Here is a 22652-nt window from a genome sequence, read left to right as displayed (position 1 = left end):
AACTGTAAATATGTATTAAATGTGTATTATTTTTCTTTCTAAATTTCATAATTTAGATATGTAGAATATATTAAAATGTTCATTTTTTAAATTTTTGTCCATCTAAATCAAAATCAACAAAAAACTATGAACCAGAGACACTCTATGGGGGGTAAGGGGCAGGGAGGGGAGGGATTGGGGTCAAAATAAGGGGGTTGCAATTGTATGGGGAATATAAAAATAAAATTTATTTAAAAAATTTTTTTGTTCATCTAATCTAGTGTATGACTCTTTGTTATCTTATTTGTTATTTCAAATTTCTCTCCATAAATTTATCTTCCTAACTAAATTATAGCTGCCTAAGCTAGGACTGTGTGTGTGTATATGTGTGTGTGTGTCTTTTCCCTCCTTGTTTGTGTGTGTGTGTATGTGTGTGTTTTCATTTTCCCTTCTTTTGTTTCCAGCATTTACCTAGCCCAGTGTATATTGAGAACATAGTCTGCCCTCGTGAATATTAGTGGATTGATTAATTTCTTTTTTTAAGGATTTATTTATTTATGCATACAAGAACTGGGGTACAGGCCAGAGGTGTAGGGGGGTGAGAGGATTCACCAGAGACAGAGTGGGGAACAGAAGGAACAGGCAGACTGAAATACACTGCTGAGGGGAGTAGCAGGCAAGACAGGAGAGGTCTGCTTCGCCATGTGGATTGCTCCCTGGCTGGGGATCGAACTTGTGCTGCAGTGGCTGCAGATAGCTTCATAGGCTGTGTCTTAGCCCCTTGTGCCACCAGGGAGGCCCTGGGTTGATTAATTTCTTGATTGATGTTAAGTTTTTCTGATTTTAAGTTGTCTCTGTTAAAGTGAAATAAATTATACTTTTCTCCCTGAATAGGTGATCATTTCAGTCAGACCTTCGAGGACATTTGAACACATTCACATGCCATCTGTAATTCCAAGATGTACCAAAATCAATCTATGAATAACACAGCAGAGACACAGCCTTCACGGAAAAGGAAATCTGGATGCTGCAATGGATTCAAGGTGGAATGAACTTTATGTTTCTGAAATAAATATATGAAAGGAGAATTTTTATGTAAAGAAAAGGTGACTGGTTGTTTACAAGAACACTTTCAAATTAGAATTTTCAACTGAAGCAAACATTCAGATATTAACAGAATGATCCATAATTTGATTTAAATCCATCTTTAAATTTGATAAAGATATTTCTTTGATGGTATTTCTGATGGATAAAAGTTTATTAATGTTGAAAATTTAGAAATACTTTGATAGCTCCCTTTTGGTTCTTTATGGGCCAAAGATATTTATAAATATAAATTATAAATCATAAGTTACTATATAATAGAAAATATGTAAAAATATTCTTACAATTGACCTATAAACAGAGAAGATTAATCAGCCTTATGAATCACTTTGTGATCTTGACCTATTTAATGTTTTTTTCTTGAAGATTGGCAGTTTTATTCTAATAACTTAGATCATATAATATGATGGAAAGAGATCTGCAAGAAGAATCAAAACACATGGCCCAAAGCTATAGTTGATGACTTAGGAAAGTTGTTTAACTTGTCCTTATGCAAGTTGGTGGAAATAATAATCCCATCTCTTGGCTTTTGTTACAAGTGAGACTGTAAATGATAGAAGGAACATAGAAAAAAAGTGCACGTGGAACACAGCATTGATGAAATTAAGACTCACCAGAGTTGAAAGTTTTCCTGAATTCATCTAGCATGTAAATTGAAAACCCTTGAGCCTAAGTCAAAGTCTTTAGACCCCACTAGGGAAATCAGTAAACCAAGGCTGCTTTTTACCAGTATTTTGTATGTTTTACTCACTCAACATTGCAGGCTTATCCAACTGATAAAGACCACAGAGGTCATACTCAATTGCAATAATGTTGTATAAGGTCCCTTTTAACTTTGTCCAGAGAGCATGGAGTCTGTTTGTTTGTGGAGATTACTGGTGAAGTATGTTCTGATGAAATATTTGAATAACATTTAAGCAGAACGGCAGCCACAAGTAAAAGATATTGCATAATCAGTTGTATTACATTCTATTGTCTAGAGGTAATAAAATGTGCTGGATTATTTCTGCTTTTAAATACAATATTATACTGATTTCATTTACACATGCATAGCAAGATGACTACAAATTGGTTGAAGCAAATAAAATTTTTAGAGAAGTCCTTTGCAGCATAATTGGAAAAGTGCTTCAAGTTAACAAGTGTGCCTTATGTATGAAGTATGTTCATTGCAGGCCAAAAGTCTAACTTCTAGTAGTAAATTTATTTCATACCACAATTGTCAGGCAGGTGTGATCTTCTCCCTTTCACAGATGAAAAAATTAGATACAGAGAGGGCAAATGACTTCCTCTAGATCCCCAAACCAGCAAGTGGTTGAGCCAAAGTGTGAACTCAGGCGGCTTCATCCCATCCATCTACCCTGCTCTCAATTCTTCTCCTTACTGCTGAAATAACTGAGAGTTTCCTTAATATTAGTACCCTCAAAATGTTCTGGTAAGCAGGGACTAAATGGACTATTTAATCATCTTCTTCATCTTATACTTTTAAAAATTTCCCTTTAGACCAAATAATTCCCTGTCACAGCTCAAATATTTTTATATATCTGTGTGCATGAACACACACAAATATCCGTGTTGTTACTTATGTGCATTTAGAATTAGCAGGTAGAAATGGACACATATAAATAACAGCAGCATAGTTTGATTCTTTCTTATCCCTTTCCCTGAAGTTTTGGACCAAACCAACTAAATAATATATTATACCATCATATTGTTCATCTTTACACCTGTTGTTTCTGCACTTCAGATGTCTCATGCCTCTATAATGTAATGAAAATTTTAAACAAAATGAAAGTAATTCATCATCATTAGAAATTTATAAATGATAGAGCAAATATAAAAGTTCCTCCTTTCTTCCTTCAATCCAGTTCTTCCCTCCAAAAATAATCAGAACAGTTATCTCATATACATCACCAACAGTGTCCAGTATTTGCTTCAACAGCACGTATGCAAAAATTGCAACATCACCAACAGTGTCCATATCCCAGTTTTCCTCTAGTTTATTGCAGCTATGTTAACTTTTTTTGCTATTTTTCCAAAATGCCAAGCTCACTTCTGAGTAGAAATTTGCACTTGATGTTCCCTCTTCTGAGATGTTCCCTCTTCTGAGATGTTCTACTCCCATGTACCTTGCTCCTTAATCTCATTCAAATCTCTGTTTAAACAGTACCTCATCCATGACCACCCCATATAAAACAGCATTTCCTATCCAGAACTCTTTAAGCAAATTGATTTTTATAGCACTTATCTTCACTTGACACAGACACACAAGCACATATATACATATGTGTGCATACAAATATATGCACTTAATAGCTTAAAACAACACACATTTACAGTTCTGAAATTAAGAAGTCTGAAATAGGTCTTACTGGACAAAAATCAAGGTGTTATCTGTGTTTCTCTCTGGATAATCTAGATGGCAACCCATTTATTTAGCTTGCCTTTTCGAGTTGCTCAAGGATGCCTAAATTTCTTGTTTTATAACTCCTGTCCATATTCCAAGCTAGTGATGGTCTGCAAATAGTTCTTAACATAACATTACATTAACACTGACTCTTCTAATCTCTCTTACACATTGAAATGACCCTGTGATTATATTAACCAGGATATTATGTACAATCTCTTGTTTTAATTTTTAAGGTCTGATTAGCGAGTACTGTAACATATCCTCATGTCCTTTGATATGTCTTCTTATCTATCATACTTATTCTGTCTGCATTTTAAATTTAAAATTTTGCTACTATCACTGTTTTCCCTCATTTCCTAGTTTTTATCTTATTTTCCTAAATGTGATAACAAAATTTATCTGGTAAATTTACTCACTTTTTTTTTTTTAAACAAATCTCATTCATAATCTGTAGTTTGGGTTTCCCTTTTATTTAAGAAATTCTTCCAAAACTGTTTTTATTGTGGATCTGTATGCTCCTAGACTTTTTTAGGTTTTATATACTTGAGACTATATGTCCTTATCGTGAATGACCATATTTAGGTTCTTCCTTATCTCTTTTGTTGGGTATTCCTATGGTTAATTTCAACCTTGGTTTTTTCATCTTTGTTAAATTTGGGAAAGTTGTACTTACTGTTTCTTTTAATACTTCCCTATCCAATGTCTTTCTCCTTTGAAGGCATCTGCTCTTCAGTTATTGTCAATTTTAATTCTTAGTTTGTAGAGCTTAACTTCTCCTATATATGTGTGTACCTGTTTATATATTTTCTTTTAGCTTTCCTTTATGTATTTTCAAATTCCCTATCAGCAAGATTCTTAATATGAATTTCTAACTCATCCTTTCTTGTTTTCACCCTATATATTATATAAAAGTATTATACTTTCCATGCCTCATATATTTTATTGGTTCTATATTTGCTATTTTTATTTTGCTTTTATTTCATTTGGTTATTATTTTTGCTTATCTCTTTTGCATACTTGTTATATTATATAAACTCCTCAAGTGTCTTCTACAACATTTGCTTCTTCAAATGCCTATATCTGAATTTGTTTGGTTTTTTGTCTTCTCTCTTTTGAAAGAATTTATCTTTCTCAGAGCTCTCATGATTTTCTCCTGAGTTCAGATTTCTCTGGTTTTGATATTAATCTTTCTGGTAACGGGAACAGTGGAAGGATTAAGTACAAACCCTTATTAATGTGAGCCCTAAGAACTCAAGAAAAGAGTGGGGAGGTAAGCCTCAGGGTATAGGGCATCATTTATCAGTAAGTTATATATCAGTTTGTATTTTACCAAACTCATCTAAATAGGCTCTCTCAGTCTCCTGAGGGAAGAACAGTTTTAGGGAGATTGCAACCTAGCACAGGTGAATACCATGAAAGAGAATGCCTGAGACTAGTCAGCACCACCTCCTTCCCTTAGCTGCTTTCTTAGATGTCTGAGATCTCCCGTGATTTTCTCCAAAGTATACTTACTTTTGAAGTCTGAATAATCATTACCCATCCCTACCCTGGAGTGGACCACATTGGCAGGGGCTGACCTGGGTTTGCATCTATATTGAAAATAGCCAAAAATAATGTAATAGCTGTGTATTTTCATAGGTTGAGTAATACAATAGTTGAAGAGGGAAACCAAGCTCAAAGCCAGAAGTATTGAGTCCAAGGTACAAAGGTGAAGTTGAAGACAAATGTGAAAAATTCAGGGCAGAGGTCTTGAGTATTAGAATTCCCTACCTCTTTCCCTTAAATCTTTTAAGGGACAATTGATTGAAATAGCACATCAAACTCTGCCATTTTGAAATTCTAGTATATTTTAAAGCATTATATTTAAATGATCATATTAAGGAAACTGTAATAGTTCATCTCCTAATAAAGCATTTTAAAATTTGTAAGCAATTGAAGCAAATCACATAGGCAACTGCCAGAATAAAAAAATGTCTAGGGGTTGTGACAGTAAATACATAAAATTTGATTGTAGTGAATAAAATAAGGAAGCACAGAAATACACAGAAAATAAAAATGACAAGTTCTATAAAAGTGTAAAAGAATTAATCATAAGGTGTTCATTTAGCCAAAGTGACTACTACAGAAATGTAATTGCCTATGATCTGTTAATAATAGGAAAAGGGAAAGGATATTTAAATTTCTTACAAATAAGAGGGTTTTTTTTAAAGATTCATTTATTTATTCATGCATAGAAGAACTGGGGTGTATGCTAGAGGTGCAGGTGGCAAGAGGGCTCACCAGAGTCGGAGTGGGGAGCCCAACGTACTGACTTACTGAAATAGACTACTAGGGGGAGCAGCAGGCAAGGCAGGAGAGGTCAGCTGCTCCATGTGGGTTAGCTCCTTGGCAGGGGATTGAAATCAGGCCTTAGGAGTGATAATGCTGAAACTTACCCCTAGGCCACCAGGGAGCCTCCATATTTTAAAATTTTTAAGTGGTTGTCTCAATATACTAAAATTATGTAAAGTAAAACTAAATTAAAGAAATGTAGATTTTTTTCCAAAGACAAGAGTTTTTTAAGCGTAAGTTTGATACTTAATATAGTTTAAATCTTTGGGTAGAGATTTATTTATCAGACAATTGCTTGATAATTATTTCACTCTATACTATTCATGCTTCAAACTCAGCTTTATCTTACAGAGATGGTAAGAAGAGCCTCAGCATCCAACATCTTTCCCTTCTTCCTCTAGTACTAAAAGAAGTTTGTGTAAATAGAATGTGAATGAGGGAAGGCTTCAGAAACAAGGCCTGTATTAACAAAAAGAGAGAAAAGATATAAAACAATAGTGTCCTTCCAGATTTCATACCACTTCAATCCACTGACAAATACTCACAAATACATTCATGAACTCATGAACATAATTTCCCTGGAGTCTTATGGTAATAGGACTCTGTAATAAATAAGTTAAACATTACATATTATCCTTTTACAAGTGAAGAAACTGAAGTTCAGTAAATTGTGTAACTTTTCCATCTTTGTCAGGTTAAGTAAAAAAAAAAAACTGGATCCAGACCTTCTGATTGCAAAATACATTGTGTTTCCTTGCATCACACAAACATGTCCATGGAGGTTTTTACTTTTGTCAAGAAGAAAACAGTGCAGTGGGGAGTAGGAAATGTGATGACAAAAAAGAGGGAAAGATGAGATATATAATCTAAATAGGAAATAAAACTAGGTGAAGAGGTAAGTAATATATGTAGAACCTGTTTTTTCTGAAACATACAAGTATATTACCTACCAGTCTTGTTTTGAAATAGTATGTTAAATCTATAATACATTTAGTTCAAAATTAAAGTAAAACTGATAGAAGTTGAGAGCTAATCATAAGGACATACACAAAGAATTCTAACTACAAATTCTTCTAATCAATTGTATGGTTAGAAGATAAAAAGAAATATTTCAGTAAGGCAATTTTTAAATTTTAGATTACAAGTACTCTGAAATTAAGATTAATTAAAAGACTGTATATCTTGTCCATGAAAGACAGGAAAAAATGTTAGTGGTAATTTTCAAGAAGTAGTTGAAAGCAAAGAAAGGTCAAATACCATTTGTGGTACTCAACAAAAATAATTTTGCATCTCAATTAAAACAAGCTGAAAGAATGTCCTATATCATTAAGTTGACATGAAAAATAAACTAGTTTTAAAAGGTAATAACTTCAAGAATTATGTAAAATAATAGCAATAATGTAGAAATAATGAAGGATTGATTAAATTTCAACAAACATTTGATGAGTGTGTATAATCATCCTGTGTTCCAGTTTTGCCTGAGTTCTTATTATTTGTAAGCATAGTAACTGAAGTGATAGCTATTAATGGGTGACTGCATAGCAGAAAATAATTTTGTAAACAATTAATACAATTTTACATCAGTGCTATTAGATATTTCTAGTAGATAATCAGTTAGTGAATAATAATATCTTTCCTTTTTAACTCAACTCATAGAATCAAAGAAAAGCATTTGGAAGTTCATCCCTTAAAGATGAAATACCTGATACTTTTGAAAACACTATATTTAACTTAAAGTTCAACATTGAGAGTGAATGTTTTTCATGTAGAGTAAACATTCATGATTGTAATAATGCTCAAATATAAATTTTACTGATTCTGAACGTTGTAGTAAATACAAGTTTACTTGTTTCTGATCTTTTAAAATATGGGCCATTCTCACAAGTGTGATGTGGTACCTCATTGTAGTTTTGATTTGCATTTCCCTGATAATTTATATTGTAAAGTAAAGGAACAAATCAAACTTGCAAACACCTGGAACAAAAAATTATAATTGAAAACAATAGAGCAACTATGGGCTGGGAGGAAAACTGGGGAGAGAGTTTCTTTGGGAAATTTAGGTCAATTAAAAGCCACAATGTACATAGGGAACATTAGATAGCCATATATATGTCAGAGCAAGACACATGTTCAGAAAAGAGCTGAGAAGTCCCTAAGATTGTATTCAGGTTAATCCCTAGGCGCAGAGAGCCCAAGCACAAAGTCAGTTTGAAAGACTGGAGTGTTTTTCTTCTTCTTCTTCTTTTATGTTTATTTAGTTGCTTATTTTAGTTGCTAGCATGTAAAGAAATCTCTGTCAAAATATTAGCTAAATACAAGCTAAGGAATAGAGACTTCAGCTGCCACATATGACAAGAAGTAGTCCCTTCCAAAATAATTGGGAAAAGTCACTAGACAGATTGCTGTAGCTTTAAATACTTAAATAACAACAGCAAACCTTGAGAAATGGGAGATCTGATTTCCAGGGTTACCATCTAATATCCAAATGTCCACTTTAAAATAAAAAATCATAAACTAAATAAACAGAAATGTATGGTCCATTTAAAGGAACAAAATTAATAAATTGACAAAAACTATCCCTGAGAAAGCCAAAATATTGGAGTTACTAGAGGAATACTTAAAAGTAGCTCTTAAATACAGTCAAAAAAAACTAAATGAAAACCTGGAAAAGGAACTGAAGAACAATATTGTGTGACTATAATAAGAACATTGATAAAGGCATCAAAATTGTGAAAAGGAGCAAGTTGTGAAGTTGAAAAGTCTGATAACTAAATAGCAACTCTGAGAAAACTGAAATCACAATCAGAAAACATCAAGATAGAACAACTGAAATTACTCAGTCTGAGGAGCAGAAAATAGAAAGAATGAAATGAACAGAGCCTAAAGGATCTGTGGGTCCTGTCAAGCCACCAGCATAAAAATTATGGAATCCCAGTGGAGGAGGAAAGAGAAAGGGATAGAGAGAATCATTGGGGGGGGAAAAAAAAAAAGACTGAAAATATCTATTAATTGGTAAAATACATGAATCTTAATTTGCAAAAAGTTCACGTAATCCAAGTAGAATCAGCTCAAAAAGATCCTCTTTGATACATAGTACAATCAAATTTGTTCACTGAAAACTAAAAAACATTACTAGAAGAAATTAAAGAATACCTACATAAGTGAAAATCCATCTAGAGTTAATGAATTGTAATTCTTAGTATTATTGGGATGTCAATACTACCAGTTTGATCTATAATTTCACTATAATTGCTATCAAAATTCCAAGAGCCTTTCTTGCATAATTAGAAAAATCGATCCTAAAGTACATCTGGAATTGCAAAAGTCCCCAAATAGCCAAAACAATCTTGAAAAAGAACAAGTACTCACACTTCTCAATTTTAGAATTTACCATAAAGCTGTAGTAATAACAATTGTGTGTTACTGGCATAGAATATATATATATATATATATATATATATCTCAAAGGACTAAACACGGATTCCAGAAATACATCCATATCTATAACCATTTATTTTTTAACAAGGTACCAAGCCTTTTCACTGGACTTGGACTTAAATAGTCTCTTCAACAAATTCGTCTGTATTTTCAGATAATAAAGGTTGAATCCCAATCCCCTACTTCAACACCATATATAACAGTTAATTCAAAATAGATCATCACCCTAAACATAAGATTTAACACCAGAAAACTCTTAGAAGATAACATTAGTTGAATATTCATGATTGTGGTAATGGCTTGTTCATTAAATATGATACCAAATGCAGGAACAACAAAAGAAAAAAGAGACTAATTGAACTTCGTCAAAATTGAAGCTGTTGTGTATCAAAGAATTTAATCAACAAAATGAAAATACACCTGTTGACTGGGATAAAATTTATAATTCACATCCTGGACACAAGTATGACTAGTCTAAATTTATAAAGAATCCCTACATCTGAGCAACATGAGGCAAACAACCCAATTCAAAAATGAACAAAAGACCCAAATAGACATTTCTCCAAAGAAGATATACAAATGGGCAATAAGCATATGAAAAGATGTTCAACATTTTATTAGGTAAGAAGGATATGCAAATCAAAACCTACAATAAAACCACCACTTAAACCTTCCTTAAAAGCAAACATGAAATTACCATATGGCCCAGCAATTCCATTTGTAAGTATATATCCAAAAGAATTGAAAACAAGAATAGTGTTGATAGTTGCTCAGATTTTGAATATAATTAATACCACTGAAAAATTTATCAAATTAAGTGGAATTTAATAACACTGAAAAATTTATCTAGTTAAGGGGAAAATTTTTTGTTCAATACATTTTGCCAGAAAACATGAAAAACTGTTTAATGCCACCAAACAACAAATAATCACTACTGACACATTTTTATGGTTTTATGTACAAGATCCTAGGTTATGAGTTATAACAGATTTGGCAGTTTAAATACAAGGGCATGACACTTTAATTATGAATTGATGAAATTTGCTGGAATCTGACAATAGACAGTCCTTATATAAAAGAGCCTGAATTAGTAAATAATAGAGGAGAGGAACAAAAGATCAAAACATGATAAAGTTCAATCTTCCAATCTATTAGGGCAGATGTGTTTCCATTTATTTGTATCATCTTTGATTTCTTTAGCAGTATTTTATAGTTTTGAGGGTATAAGTCTTTCACCCCTCAGTTATATTTATTCTTTAGTATGATATCCCTTTTAATCCTATAGTAATTAGGATTGTTGTTCTTAACTTCCTTTTCAGGTTAGTCATTGTTAGTGTGTAGAAATGCAATTGATTTTTGAGTGTTTATTTTGTATCTTGAATCTTAGCAGAATTTATCACTTGGTTCCAATAATTTTTTGGTGTGTGGAATCTTTATGGATAACATGATAAAATCAAAAAATAATATAAACAACATCAATAATGATCAACATTAATATAAATAAATAACTTTTTCTAGGGTCCCCACTCCTGAAGCCTGGCCCTCCTGCATTGGAGAGGTAGCACAACTCTCTTTGGAAGCCATTTTGCCTCTGGCTCCTTGGCTCTTGCACTCTGGCCCTGTGGTGGGTTACTGTTCGGGTTACTAAACAAACACAGTGGGTTAAATAACAGAAATTTATTTCTCACAGTTGTGGACCCTGGGAAATCTAAGATCAAGGCACCAACAAACTTAATGTCTGATGACCTCTGATTCACACTCAGAAAGAGTGATTCTTCCCTTGTCTGAAAGACAACATCTATTTAAGTGTGTAGTTTATATCCATACTAATAATCTCCTTATCAAATTGTTTTCTTATTTTTGATATATGGATATGCTGAGAACTAACATGTTTCTCATTTGTCTCTGTGATCATACCAAAATGGTCTTTACGGTATATATGTCTATCAACATTTTGCTTGTGATTATAATTTTATTTTTAAGATTTATTTATTTATACAAGAACTGGGGGTACAGGTCAGAGGTGCAGGAGGATGAGAGAATTCACCAGAGACAAAGCAGGGAGCAGAACAGGCAGACGGACCAAAGACACTGCTGAGGGGAGCAGGGGGCGGTTTCTCCCTGGCCGGCTGGGAATCAAACCCGTGCTGCAGAGGCTGCGGACAGCTTCACAGCGCGGCGCTCAAACCACTGCGCCACCAGGGAGGCCCTCGTGATTACTATTTTAAGAAGATGGAGCTTTCTCTATAGCTCTCCTCTTTTCCTTATGAGTTCTTACCAGAATTGCCTTTAAAATTCTGCTTACTGGGCAGTTGAGCGCTGGCTTGCCTTGAAGCTACCCGCAGCCTCTGCAGTGCTAGTTTGATCCCCAGCCACCTGGCTAGGGTCCCACATGGCACGTAGATCTCTCCTGCTGCCCACTGCTCCCCTCAGCAGTGTATTTCATCAGTCTGCCTGTTCTGCTTCCCGATCTGGCTCTGGTGAATTCTCTCACCCTCCTTCACTTCTGACTGTACCCAGTGCTTGTATAAATAAATAAATAAATCTTTAAAAAAAAAAAATTCTTCTTACCAAAATCTAGACTTTTTAAAACTTGCTCCTCAAAACTCTTTTAGCCTCTACCCATTACCTAGTTTTCTAAGCTCCTATATTTTCAGGTAATTGTTATAGAGTACACATTTCTTGGAACCAATTTTTGTCTTAGTCTGTTCGGGTTACTAAACAAACACAGACTGAATGGGTTAAATAACAGAAATTTATTTCCCACAGTTGTGGACCCTGGTAAGTCTAAGATCAAGGCACCCACAAACTGAATGTCTGATGAGACTTCTGGCTTCATCATCTTGCTGTGCCAACACATGAATGTTGGTCAAGGGAGCTTTTGGGGGACTGTTTAGCAAATAAATTACTTCTAGTAAGATGAAACGTCCATACTCACGACTTAATAACCTCCCAAAGATCCCACCTTTCTGTAACTTTAGTACTGATTGGGGTTTGGATTTCAGCACATCAGATTTGGTGGAACACAGACATTTAGTACATAATTTACTCTTTCAAATTCAGCATTTATTCACCTTTAGTTCTAAAGTGGATCTTGTACTACAAAAAAAGCCATACAACTCAACAAAAAGAAAACACACAATCAAGAAATAGGGAAAAGAAATAGAGCCTTCTCCAAAGAAGACATACAGATGGCCAATAGACACATGAAAAATTGACCAACATCACTTATCATCAGGGAAATGCAAATCAAAACCACAAGGAGATACTACCGCACTCCTGTGAGAAGTGACCTATATCAAAAACACCAGAAATAAAATATGTTGGCCAGGGTGTGGAGAAAAGGAACCTTCGGACACACTGTTTGCAGTAGGATAGACTATTGTCCCATGGAAATCAGTATGAAGGTTTCTCAAAATATTGGAAGTAGATAATACTAATATAATCCAGCAGTTCTACTCCTGGGTATTTATCCAAAGAATTCAAAAAACACTAATTCAAAGAGACACATGCATTCCTATGTCCATTACAGCACTATTTAAAATAGCTAAATTATGGAAACAACTTCAGTACCCAATGACAGATGAGTATATAAAAATGTTTTATATATACAGAATGAATTACAACTCAGCTATTAAGAGATGAAATTTTGCCATGGATGGAACTGGAGGGGATTATGCTGAATGAAATAAATCAAAAGCAGAAAGAAAAATACCAGGTGATTTCACTCATATATGGATTATAAATTAGCAGAACAAAGGAATAGACCAAAAAAAAAAAAAAAAAGAAAAATGACTGCAGAATTGGAAATGCTCAAAGAGGGAAGGTGAGGATGAGGACCTAAGTAGGGAGGAGGCAAAATAATCGGTGGTGGAGGATTATTGTGCTATGGTGGTGTATATGGTATGGTAATGTACATCTGAAAAGATGAGGATCTATTTCCCTAAGTCATATACAGTGTTATAAAGAAACGTTCCCTCAAAAAAAAAAAAAAAAAGAGAAATAAAATGGATCTTGTAGACAACATATAGTTTTTTTTTTTTAATTCATTTAGGCAATCTATTTCTCTTAAGTGGTACATTTGATTAATTTACATTTAAAGTAATTAAAGATAGCGAAGGATTTACTATTGCTATTTTGTTATTTGTCTTAAAATGTTTTTGTCCTTTTCCTCTTTTGCTTTCTTCCTTTTTTATTTTGTTTTTGCTGTTTACACTGACAGGTTTTGATTCTCAAATCGTTTTCTTTTGTATATTTCTGTAAATATATTTGTCTACAGGTACCATTACAATTACACAAAACATCTTAAAATTATAACGATATTTTAAACTGATGACAACTAAACCTTAATTAAAGTACTCTTTCATTCAATTAAACTTCAATTAGTCTGTCTGCCTCCCATTTTAAATGTTTGATAATATAAATTACCCCCTTTGTTTTGCATATTTATTAATATAGATTTATAATTTTGACATTTTTTAAAGAAAATTTTAAATAAGACAAATTATTTACTTACCTAGAATACAATAATGCAGGAATCTGTATTTCCCTTGTTAGAGAATTTTGTATTTATGTGTATTTTTTGTGCTTTTATTTATCATCCATTTACTTCATTTCACAGGATTGCATTTGGTGTTTCTTGAGGGCAGACCTAGTGCTTTTGCTTAGCTAGTAAAGTCTTAATTTAGCTTCCATACTTGAAGTCAGTTTTTCTATATGAAGTTTTCTTGGTTGGCAGTTTTTTTTCTTTCTGTACTTTGAAATTTTCACCCAGCTTCCTTCTAGCCTGCAAGGTTTTTGCTGATAAATTTGATGGTAATCTAATGGGAGTTCCTTTGTATGTGATGAGTCACTTTTCTATTGCTGCTTTGAAGATTTTTTGTCTGTGACTTTTAAGTTTGCTTATGAAGTGTCTTGGATGGAGTTCTTCAAAATTCTTTATATTTCTCTTCACAGACATGGAAAATGTTTGGCCATTATTTCTTCAAATAATTTATCTCCCCCTTTCTCTTCTTCTTCTTTTGGTGCTCTCATAATGTTCATGTTTGCTTGATGGTGTTTTTTAAGTCCTTTTGGCTCAATTTTAATTCATTTTGTTCTCCTCTAATTCAGTCTTTGAGCTTTGAGTTCATTGATTCTTTTTCAATCTAGTTAAGTTGGCCATTGAGTTCCTCTAGTGAATTTTTATAAATTATAAATAATATATTCTTCAGTTCTAGAATTCCTGTTTGATTGCTATAGTTTTTATTTCTTTGTTAATATTTTTGTTCTGTTTAAGCAACATTTTTCTGATTTTGTTTTTAATTCTCTGTCTAATCAATTCATTGATCATTGTTATGACAGTAATCTTAAGTTCTTTTTCTGGCAATTCATACATCTCTGTTTCTTTAAGGTCAATTTCTAGGGCTTTCACTTGTTCCTTTTAAATGTGTTATGGCTTCCCGTTTATATGTCTTGTATTTTGTTCTTGGGATTTGGCATTGAAAATCAACCAATTCAGACATTGTGATCTGATTTTGTACCAGGATGACTTTTACTATTGAGCTGAGCTAGGGATTCTGTAGATCCCTTAAGCTTTTTTGCCTTTCTGAGCTTGCTGGTTTCTACTTAGGAGCTCTCCCTGGTGACTATCAGAGATGTTGTAACTTCTCTGGTGGTGTAGTACATCTCAGTACTGGTGTTCCACCTAGTGTGTATCAGTAGTACTGCAAACTCTGGTGCACGGTTTATTGTCTGTCCTGAGACTTATCCTGGCAACCCACTCTTATCAGTACTTGGACCAAGACTGGTTCTTCAGACTGTCCCCTAAACCCCACCAACCCCCATTCCCTTCTCCAGGAAGAAGACAGGAGTTGGGCGTTTCATCCCAATTGCACTAACCATGCTTGGCTGGAAGAAGACTGGCAAGAGAGTGGAGAGTGTCACAAATTTCTCCACTGAACTTCCATATCATTAACTTCATGCCATCTAGGGTACAGAAATATTTTAAGTAGTTTCTAGATATTTCATAGAAGCATTTGTTCAGTTTATTTCATTAAATCTATTTTTTATGGGGGAATGGAGAGTCTAATACTATTTTGTCATCTTGTAGACTTTAATCCTAGCCATATTTCTATTGGCTAGTGCCAATAGTATGATTTTTTCTGAGATGATTAGAACTTGAAAGTATTTTTTATGTTTTGTGCTATAAAGACTATATATGATTCTAAAAGATGTGAGAATTGAATCATTATTTTTCTCCAACTAATGTCTTTCCCTTAAGAAACTTGCTTCTCCCTTCACTAATATAGTAAAACTGGTTTTGATACCATTCCACCTGGTATTTCATTTTTGGGTGACTTCCTGTATGGTACTTAGCAATTCTTATTTATAATAAGTTGTATCATTGTATACCATTTCTTAAGTCCTTTCAACTTCATTTAAGTTCCCTATAGAGGAAAGAAAATACACATAACTTGCCAATATAGAAAAGCTATATTGGACCTTCTCTCTCCCCCTTAAACATAGCCTCGTGTGGATCACATTAGGTTCTGGGTAGATAAGAGTTCATGAAATACTTTTTGAGTATCTTTATGACAGGTATTGTTCTAAATACTGGAAACATATTAGTGAACAAAAGAGACAAAAAAATCCCTGTCTTTAACAAGCCTTCATTCAAAGGAGGGCAATATCTATTAAATAATAAAGAAATAAAATATAATATGAACAGAAAATCAAGTCATTTTTAAAAGGCTGCTCAAATAAACCCTCACTGTAAAGACACATTGAATAGAAACTACAAGGATATGAAGGAGTGATAGAATGTAACTCTGGAGAAAAGCTTTTCTTGAAGAAAGAAAGAACAAAGAACTTGAGACAATACAGTAAACTTATTGCTGAGGGTGTAGTGAGGTTAGTGTAGCTAAAGAGGAAAGACCAAGGACTGAAGTATAGAAGGTGAAGTTAGAAAATGTAGAAGGACTATTTGTGGAGAAGGGATATTCAGTGGGGAGGGCAGATCATTTAGGATCATTGGAAAGACTGATATTACAATGAGTGAAATGGGAAGACAGGATATGATGACATGATCTAATTTTCAGTTTGATAGAATTATTCTAGCTACTGTGTTAAGAAGGGGGAGGAGAACCATGGCAGAAAAAACTAGCCTGAGCCTATTGCTGTGACACAGACTAGACAGACTGATGCTCCACTTACAGTGGAGGAGGTGAAGAGAAGGCTTATCTTAGTCAGCTTGGGCTGTTATAGCAGAATGCCATCGACAATGTGACTTAAATTTATTTCAGCCTGGGGGCTGCAAGTCTGAGGTCATCATACCAGCTTAGTTGCGTTCAGGTGAGGAGCTCTTCCTAGTTTCCAAATGGTCATTTTCTAGCTGGTTCCACACATGGCAGAAAGAGAGAAGCAAGTTCTTCTAAGAACACTAAACCTTCATGAGGGTTCCACTGTCATAGCCTAATTACTGCCCAAAGGCCCTATCCAATTACCATCACAGTAGGAATTAGGATTTAATATGAATTTGGGAGGAACACAAATCTTCAGTCCATAACAGGATCAGATTTTAATAGTAGAAGCAAAGGAATTTACTGATCGACACGGATGTTACAATGAAATTAAAAATAAAACATCTATAACAACGGGAGTTCAAAGAGTTTCTTCTTTTTAAAATACTATTGGCTATATCACTTCATTGTTTTAATTTGGATTTACCTAAAATAGTAAGGTTTTATAAATGAAAAAGTTCTGTTTTCCACCTGGCTTCCTAGAAATGCTACCTTTGAGAACATGTCCCCTCTCTTCTCACAGCAAGGCTCTGCTATTCACTTGGGAATAAAGAATAGTTATTGTCAAGGCCATCACAGACTTTCAGGTTCTTATAAATCTAGCTTCCTAAAAATCAGGTAATAGCATTAATTAACAAATAGCCTCCAGTATCTGGTATTGTGACAAGTTAGAAAATGATGCTTTATCTTTATAGTGATGATAGCATTGAAAGGACTAAGAAGTACCAATTGGTATAGGGGAAAGGTAGGTATACGCCATGTGATTAAAAACATTTATAGGAAGAAAAGCTAGTTGAATTCTCTGTACATATAAACATTATGTAGCCCTTTGATTAATCACTTTCCCCATTTCTTCTGCTCTTTCTTAGATGTTCCTTGTATCCCTGTCCTTCTGCTTTATTGCCAAAGCACTAGGTTTTGCTGTCATGAAAAGTTCCATCACTCAAATAGAAAGGAGATTTGAAATACCATCTTCAATTGCTGGCTTAATTGATGGAAGCTTTGAAATGGGTAATTTTTTAATTTCCATTTTGATTGTTACTTAGTAGCCACATTTGCAGATACAAAAATTGTTCCTTCAACCTTTATACCAGTGGTTCCCAACCAGGGGTAAATCTGCCTTGGGGGCAGTTAGTCAATATCCAGACCTTTTTGTTTGTCATAACCTGAAGGGCAGGGAGGAGACTGCTGTTGGCATCTAGTAGTAGAGGCCAGAGATGGTGCTGAACATTCTGTGTTAACACAGGGCAGCTCCCACAACAAGGAGTCGCAACCCAGAACATCAGTGGTACAGAGATTAAAGAACCCTGATATGGCAAACTAAGGCTTTGCAGGGCTTTGTCCTACCTTTTTCAGGATGGGGGGTAAAAAGAAAAAAGATTGAGAGAGGGTTATGATTCTGATGATTTGCAGAGGGAGGACCTGCTTTGCAGCAACCTGTGTGCGGTTTCTACTGTTCAATTGAATATAAAACATGGAGTTAAAACGGTTTAGAACATTGAATATAATGTGTTTTTCTCTTCATTTTAATTTGAATTTTTTCAATATAGTGATGTTTAATACAATGATTGAGCATCCTTTTTATTTTATAAATTGATAGTTCACTAACTGCCCATTTTGCCATCTTTTTCACTTTTTAATCATTTGTAGGGAAGCAAAAAATATGTAGTATAGATTACACTTTCCACGAGTTTGCTTTTTATCTTTTTAATTTATTTAAAATATGTTTGACCATTAAGTACTTAAAATATAATCATGTAAAGGAATATATCTACCTTTTTCATATGAATTCTGCCTTTTCATTATTCAGAGGAGATTCTACCTACATATCCTTAACTCTTCCACCTCCCAGGTTTAATGAAACCATCTTAAAAATAGACTATTGGACTGCGTGAAACTATTGTTAGCTTCAAGTGTCTCTTTTGACTAAAGAATTGATTCTTTATGTTTTTGTTAAGTGTTGTAACTAACACTTATAATTTAGACACAGTTATAAGTTTTACTTAGTAAGTTTGTTTATTGAATTTTATAACTTCTAGTTTGTTGAATTTTATGACTTCTAGTTCCTCCCTAGGTTTGTGGAATATAACTTGAAGCAGTTATTTTTTTCCAGAAATAATGGAACACATTTTCTGAGCCCTTATTTATTGGAAGATGTATTTTACTATAATATTCAAGTGATGATTTGTCTGAGTATGAACTTAAATGTTCAAAATGTTCCTCACAACATTTAAAACATTGGTCTACAGTTTTATAACAACCATGTTGTAGATGCAAAATCATTCCTATTATTACCACCATCTATCAGCATCTCCTCTTTCTCACTGAATTTCAGAAGCTTTACCGGCATATGCCTGGGACTGTCTCTTTTTTATTTATGCTGGAAAAATGAAAAAAAATTTCTCTGGAGGCTTAATTCTACCTTTAAGTAGGTCATTTATTTTCTGTTTTTAAATTAGTTTCTTCCCATCTATCTTATTTATTTTCTGGGTTTTTTTCCCTTTAAATTTTTCTTTCTAAAATGATGTCCTTTTTTTCTTTATGTTCTGTCTTCCACCTGTCATATCATGTCCCAATATGTAAATTTTTCTATATTTTTAATTTACAGCATTACTTTATTTCTTTTAGTCTGTTAATTATTTTATGATTTCAACATACTCTGTACATCTAGAGATACTAACTAGATATTTTCAGTTTTCCTTCTTTTTTAGTACCTTTAGTTAACTCTTTCTTCATTGGTTACTGTATCTTCTGGTTCATTTTCCTTCTTTTGTGTCATCTTTTTTTTTCCCTTTCAAGTATTTCATTGTTTTTGGTTACTTTCTGTTTGTTACTATACCTGTAGCTCCTAATGAAGCACAATTGATTATGACTCCTTGTACTTACAAGGCTCTTCTTCCACCCTTTGATCTAAATAATCTAAATCATTTATACTCAGCATTAAATCTCAAATGGTCTCTCCTCCAGGAGACTCTCCTGAAACCCTTAATTAAGGTAAGTTCCCCTTTCTGTGGTCTAAGAGCACCTTTGCCCTTCTATTTTTATTGTGGGTCTGTAAGTTACTTGAGCACAGATAACATGTTTTTTTCTTTTTTTAATATTTCTAGCTCTTGACACTATACAGTACTTAAGAGGAAATTAAAGAATGCTAACAATGAATGAATAACTGCATTACTGAATACCTTTCCCTCAGATCCGGAAGATTTTCTCCATTTTTCTCGCTTACAATATAATATAATGAACTCCAAATTTTTCAGTAAAATTCTGCTTCACTAGTATTGCAAGTAATTCAAGTGCTGTCTTTTGTATCTGAAATCTAGTCTATTTACCATTAATATCATACAATTTTATAACGAGTGGTTTAAAGTAAATGAGTTTTATCTTCTCAATTAAACTTCATGATCTTTGAGGGAGTACCATATCTTGTGTTCTATTTGTATCCATTTTGTGGTCTTCCTTTTTACTGGACACAAATTAGACATAGCCAGTGTTTGTAATAATGAATCCTATAAAAATCATTTTGTTCTCTTTCTAGGAAATTTGCTTGTGATTGTATTTGTGAGTTACTTTGGATCCAAACTACACAGACCAAAGCTAATTGGAACTGGTTGCTTCCTTATGGGAACTGGAACTATTTTGACTGCTTTACCACATTTTTTCATGGGATAGTAAGTGTTAAAGAGCTCTGTGCCATTAATAGTCATTTGCTTGTAAATGAATGGTGGAACTTCATTTTTTCCTTTTAGATAAGCAGTCACCTTCTAAAAACTATGAACACTAAGTATGTTACACATGGAATATTTTTTCTATTTAGTAATTTGTGACTTCCATTGATTTTGAAATATGAATAGTACTAAATAAGATATATAGTTTCATGGGAAATAAACTTTATAACTTATTAGTATATGTATTTTGTATCTTTGCCTACAAGATTTTAATCTCAGTAAGACTTCACCACTCAATCCACTGCTGTATGAGTTTTCCCACTGCCATTTTCATTGATGTTGCTCTTCTTAAATTCATTATGTAGTTATGATTACAATCAGAGTCTAATGACTGGAAACCTAAAATGGTGATGGCTTAAATAAGACAGAAGCCTATTTTTCACATATAGAATTAATACAGCTGACTCAGGGATAGTATGATACCCCGCCCCCTTCCATATTTGACCTTATAAATACTTTCTACTTCCTTGCACTGCTCATTTTTATTTTTGTACATAAACCTCTCTTGTTTGTTTCCTATCTTTGTGATTTTTTTCATCATGCTTATCCTTTTCTGCTGCTGCTGACAATATAATGAGAGTATCCCTTATACTCTTCTTCAGTTTTCTTTGCTTTTCATTCTGCATCATTTGTCTGAAAAATATGCATTAAATGTCAACTATACATGGTGAATTTATCTTATATTCAAGATCTATATCATCAGCCATCTCATGGGTATCTCCATCCTAGCGTTGTACAAACATTTGTTATCCATATATTCAATATTGAGTTCAACCCTGTGCCAAAACCAGATCAGATTTTTTGAATTCCCTCTTTCATTAATAACTCATTTAGCCACAATGGAACACAAACAAAGTCAAGGGCTCATCCTACACCTGTTCTTTACTTCAACATAACAATCTGCTTATTCTGCCTCCTGTGTGTCAAAATCGGACCCTCTTTTCAACTCTACTGCCCCTAACCTAATGAAGCTTCTGTCTCTGACCTGGACATTTTGCCTTCAGTCTCAACTCCATTGCAACTCATATTCTATACCAGAGTACTCATTTTAAAATACAAATATAATTATTTAACTCCTGTTATTAAACTCCCAACTTCCTAAAACAGTGGTTTTCAAACTTCAGATCCCATACCACTAGTGGATCAGTAAGTCAGTTCAGATTTATTCACCTTTATAAGTTATTCAGATTTATAGGATAGGATAAAATAGAAGAATATACATTATGAATGGAGATATTGAAACTGTGGTCTTGGTTGTACATACATTTGTTCAATACATATATATGTATTGTGGTTTTGATGCAAAATGTATGTCTTACTGTTAGTCACAGTAAAAAACATTGAAAGCCTCTTGCCTGTGGATTAACATCTAAACACATTTACATACAGAGTTCACTCATTGATTTGTTCCTTGACTACCTTCCCAGCCTCATCTTAAATTGCTATCCAGGCTTGGGGATCACACCATAGACCTGCAGTTTTCCAAGTGTGCCATAATACAGCATACCTTTGCACATAGTATTTCTACAGCTTTGAATACCTTTTCTTCTTTGTTTACCTGTTAAACTCCTGTACATCTTTAAGATTCAACTTACGCATCATTTTCATTGGGAACTCCTAATTCACCTTCCTCCACCTGCAAGCAAAGCTGATCATTCTTTACTTTAAGATCTCAGGAGTGGGTATATTAAGTGCATCATTCTCTATCATATATTTATACATACGTAAATATGTAATATTATATATATAAACATATGTAAATATAATATATGTAAAATGCCCTAACTACAGAAACTGTGTATTTTATATCTAGTTCTTTAGAGCTGAGTGTAATACCTTAGAACTGACAGAAAAACTCAATCTTTTGTATATCAGCATTTATCCCTATTCTAGCTCCATCTTTTTTGCTGCTGTTAAGTTCTTCCTCATAAAACTGAAATAGGTTAAAAATTTTTAAACTGTTTTGAATAATCAGGCATATGAGAGGTGGATGGGGTGGAGGGGTGAGTGAGTGTATATAGACATAAAAGAAAATTAGATGAGTATTGGTAGAAAATGTAGATGAACTAATGTGTGTTTTAGATTGACTTGGAAAAGTTTATTAAATGTTATTAGAATGTTGTTAGATGTTATTAACATGTTCTTAGAAGGTTTAGATTGTGACCATATTTGAAGGTAATTCCATTTTTTTGAAACAGCATGAAATCAAGATATTTTATATCTTGCCCAGAATATAAGCACTCCTAAGATGACAAGATAATTATCTACCTTGTGAGAGGAGTATTGAATAATATTTCTTAGTGAACACAGACATTTCTCTTTTACCCATCCTGTCTCCTAAAATACAGGGTGGGAAAATGACAAAGACTATTCTGATAACCTGGAGAA

At 33.5% G+C, this 22652-nt stretch overlaps 1 protein-coding gene across 4 annotated transcripts in view; it reads left to right on the top strand.

The window, feature by feature from the left end:
• SLCO1B3 (solute carrier organic anion transporter family member 1B3) overlaps nt 1–22652 on the top strand; it is an 81428-nt gene that overhangs the window by 14211 nt on the left and 44565 nt on the right. For all 4 annotated transcript variants that reach the window (XM_054696406.1, XM_054696405.1, XM_037514260.2 and 1 more), the window contains 3 exons: nt 874–1022; nt 17409–17550; nt 20075–20207. In XM_054696406.1, coding sequence (XP_054552381.1) covers nt 939–1022; nt 17409–17550; nt 20075–20207 — 359 coding nt within the window. In that variant the 5' untranslated portion in view covers nt 874–938. The remainder of the gene's footprint in view (nt 1–873; nt 1023–17408; nt 17551–20074; nt 20208–22652) is intronic.

The sequence above is a fragment of the Talpa occidentalis genome, unplaced genomic scaffold, assembly GCF_014898055.3.
Source record: "Talpa occidentalis isolate TD23 unplaced genomic scaffold, MPIMG_talOcc4v2.1 talOcc4.16, whole genome shotgun sequence".
Lineage (NCBI taxonomy): Eukaryota > Metazoa > Chordata > Mammalia > Eulipotyphla > Talpidae > Talpa > Talpa occidentalis.
This window is presented reverse-complemented; position numbering and strand designations above follow the sequence as displayed.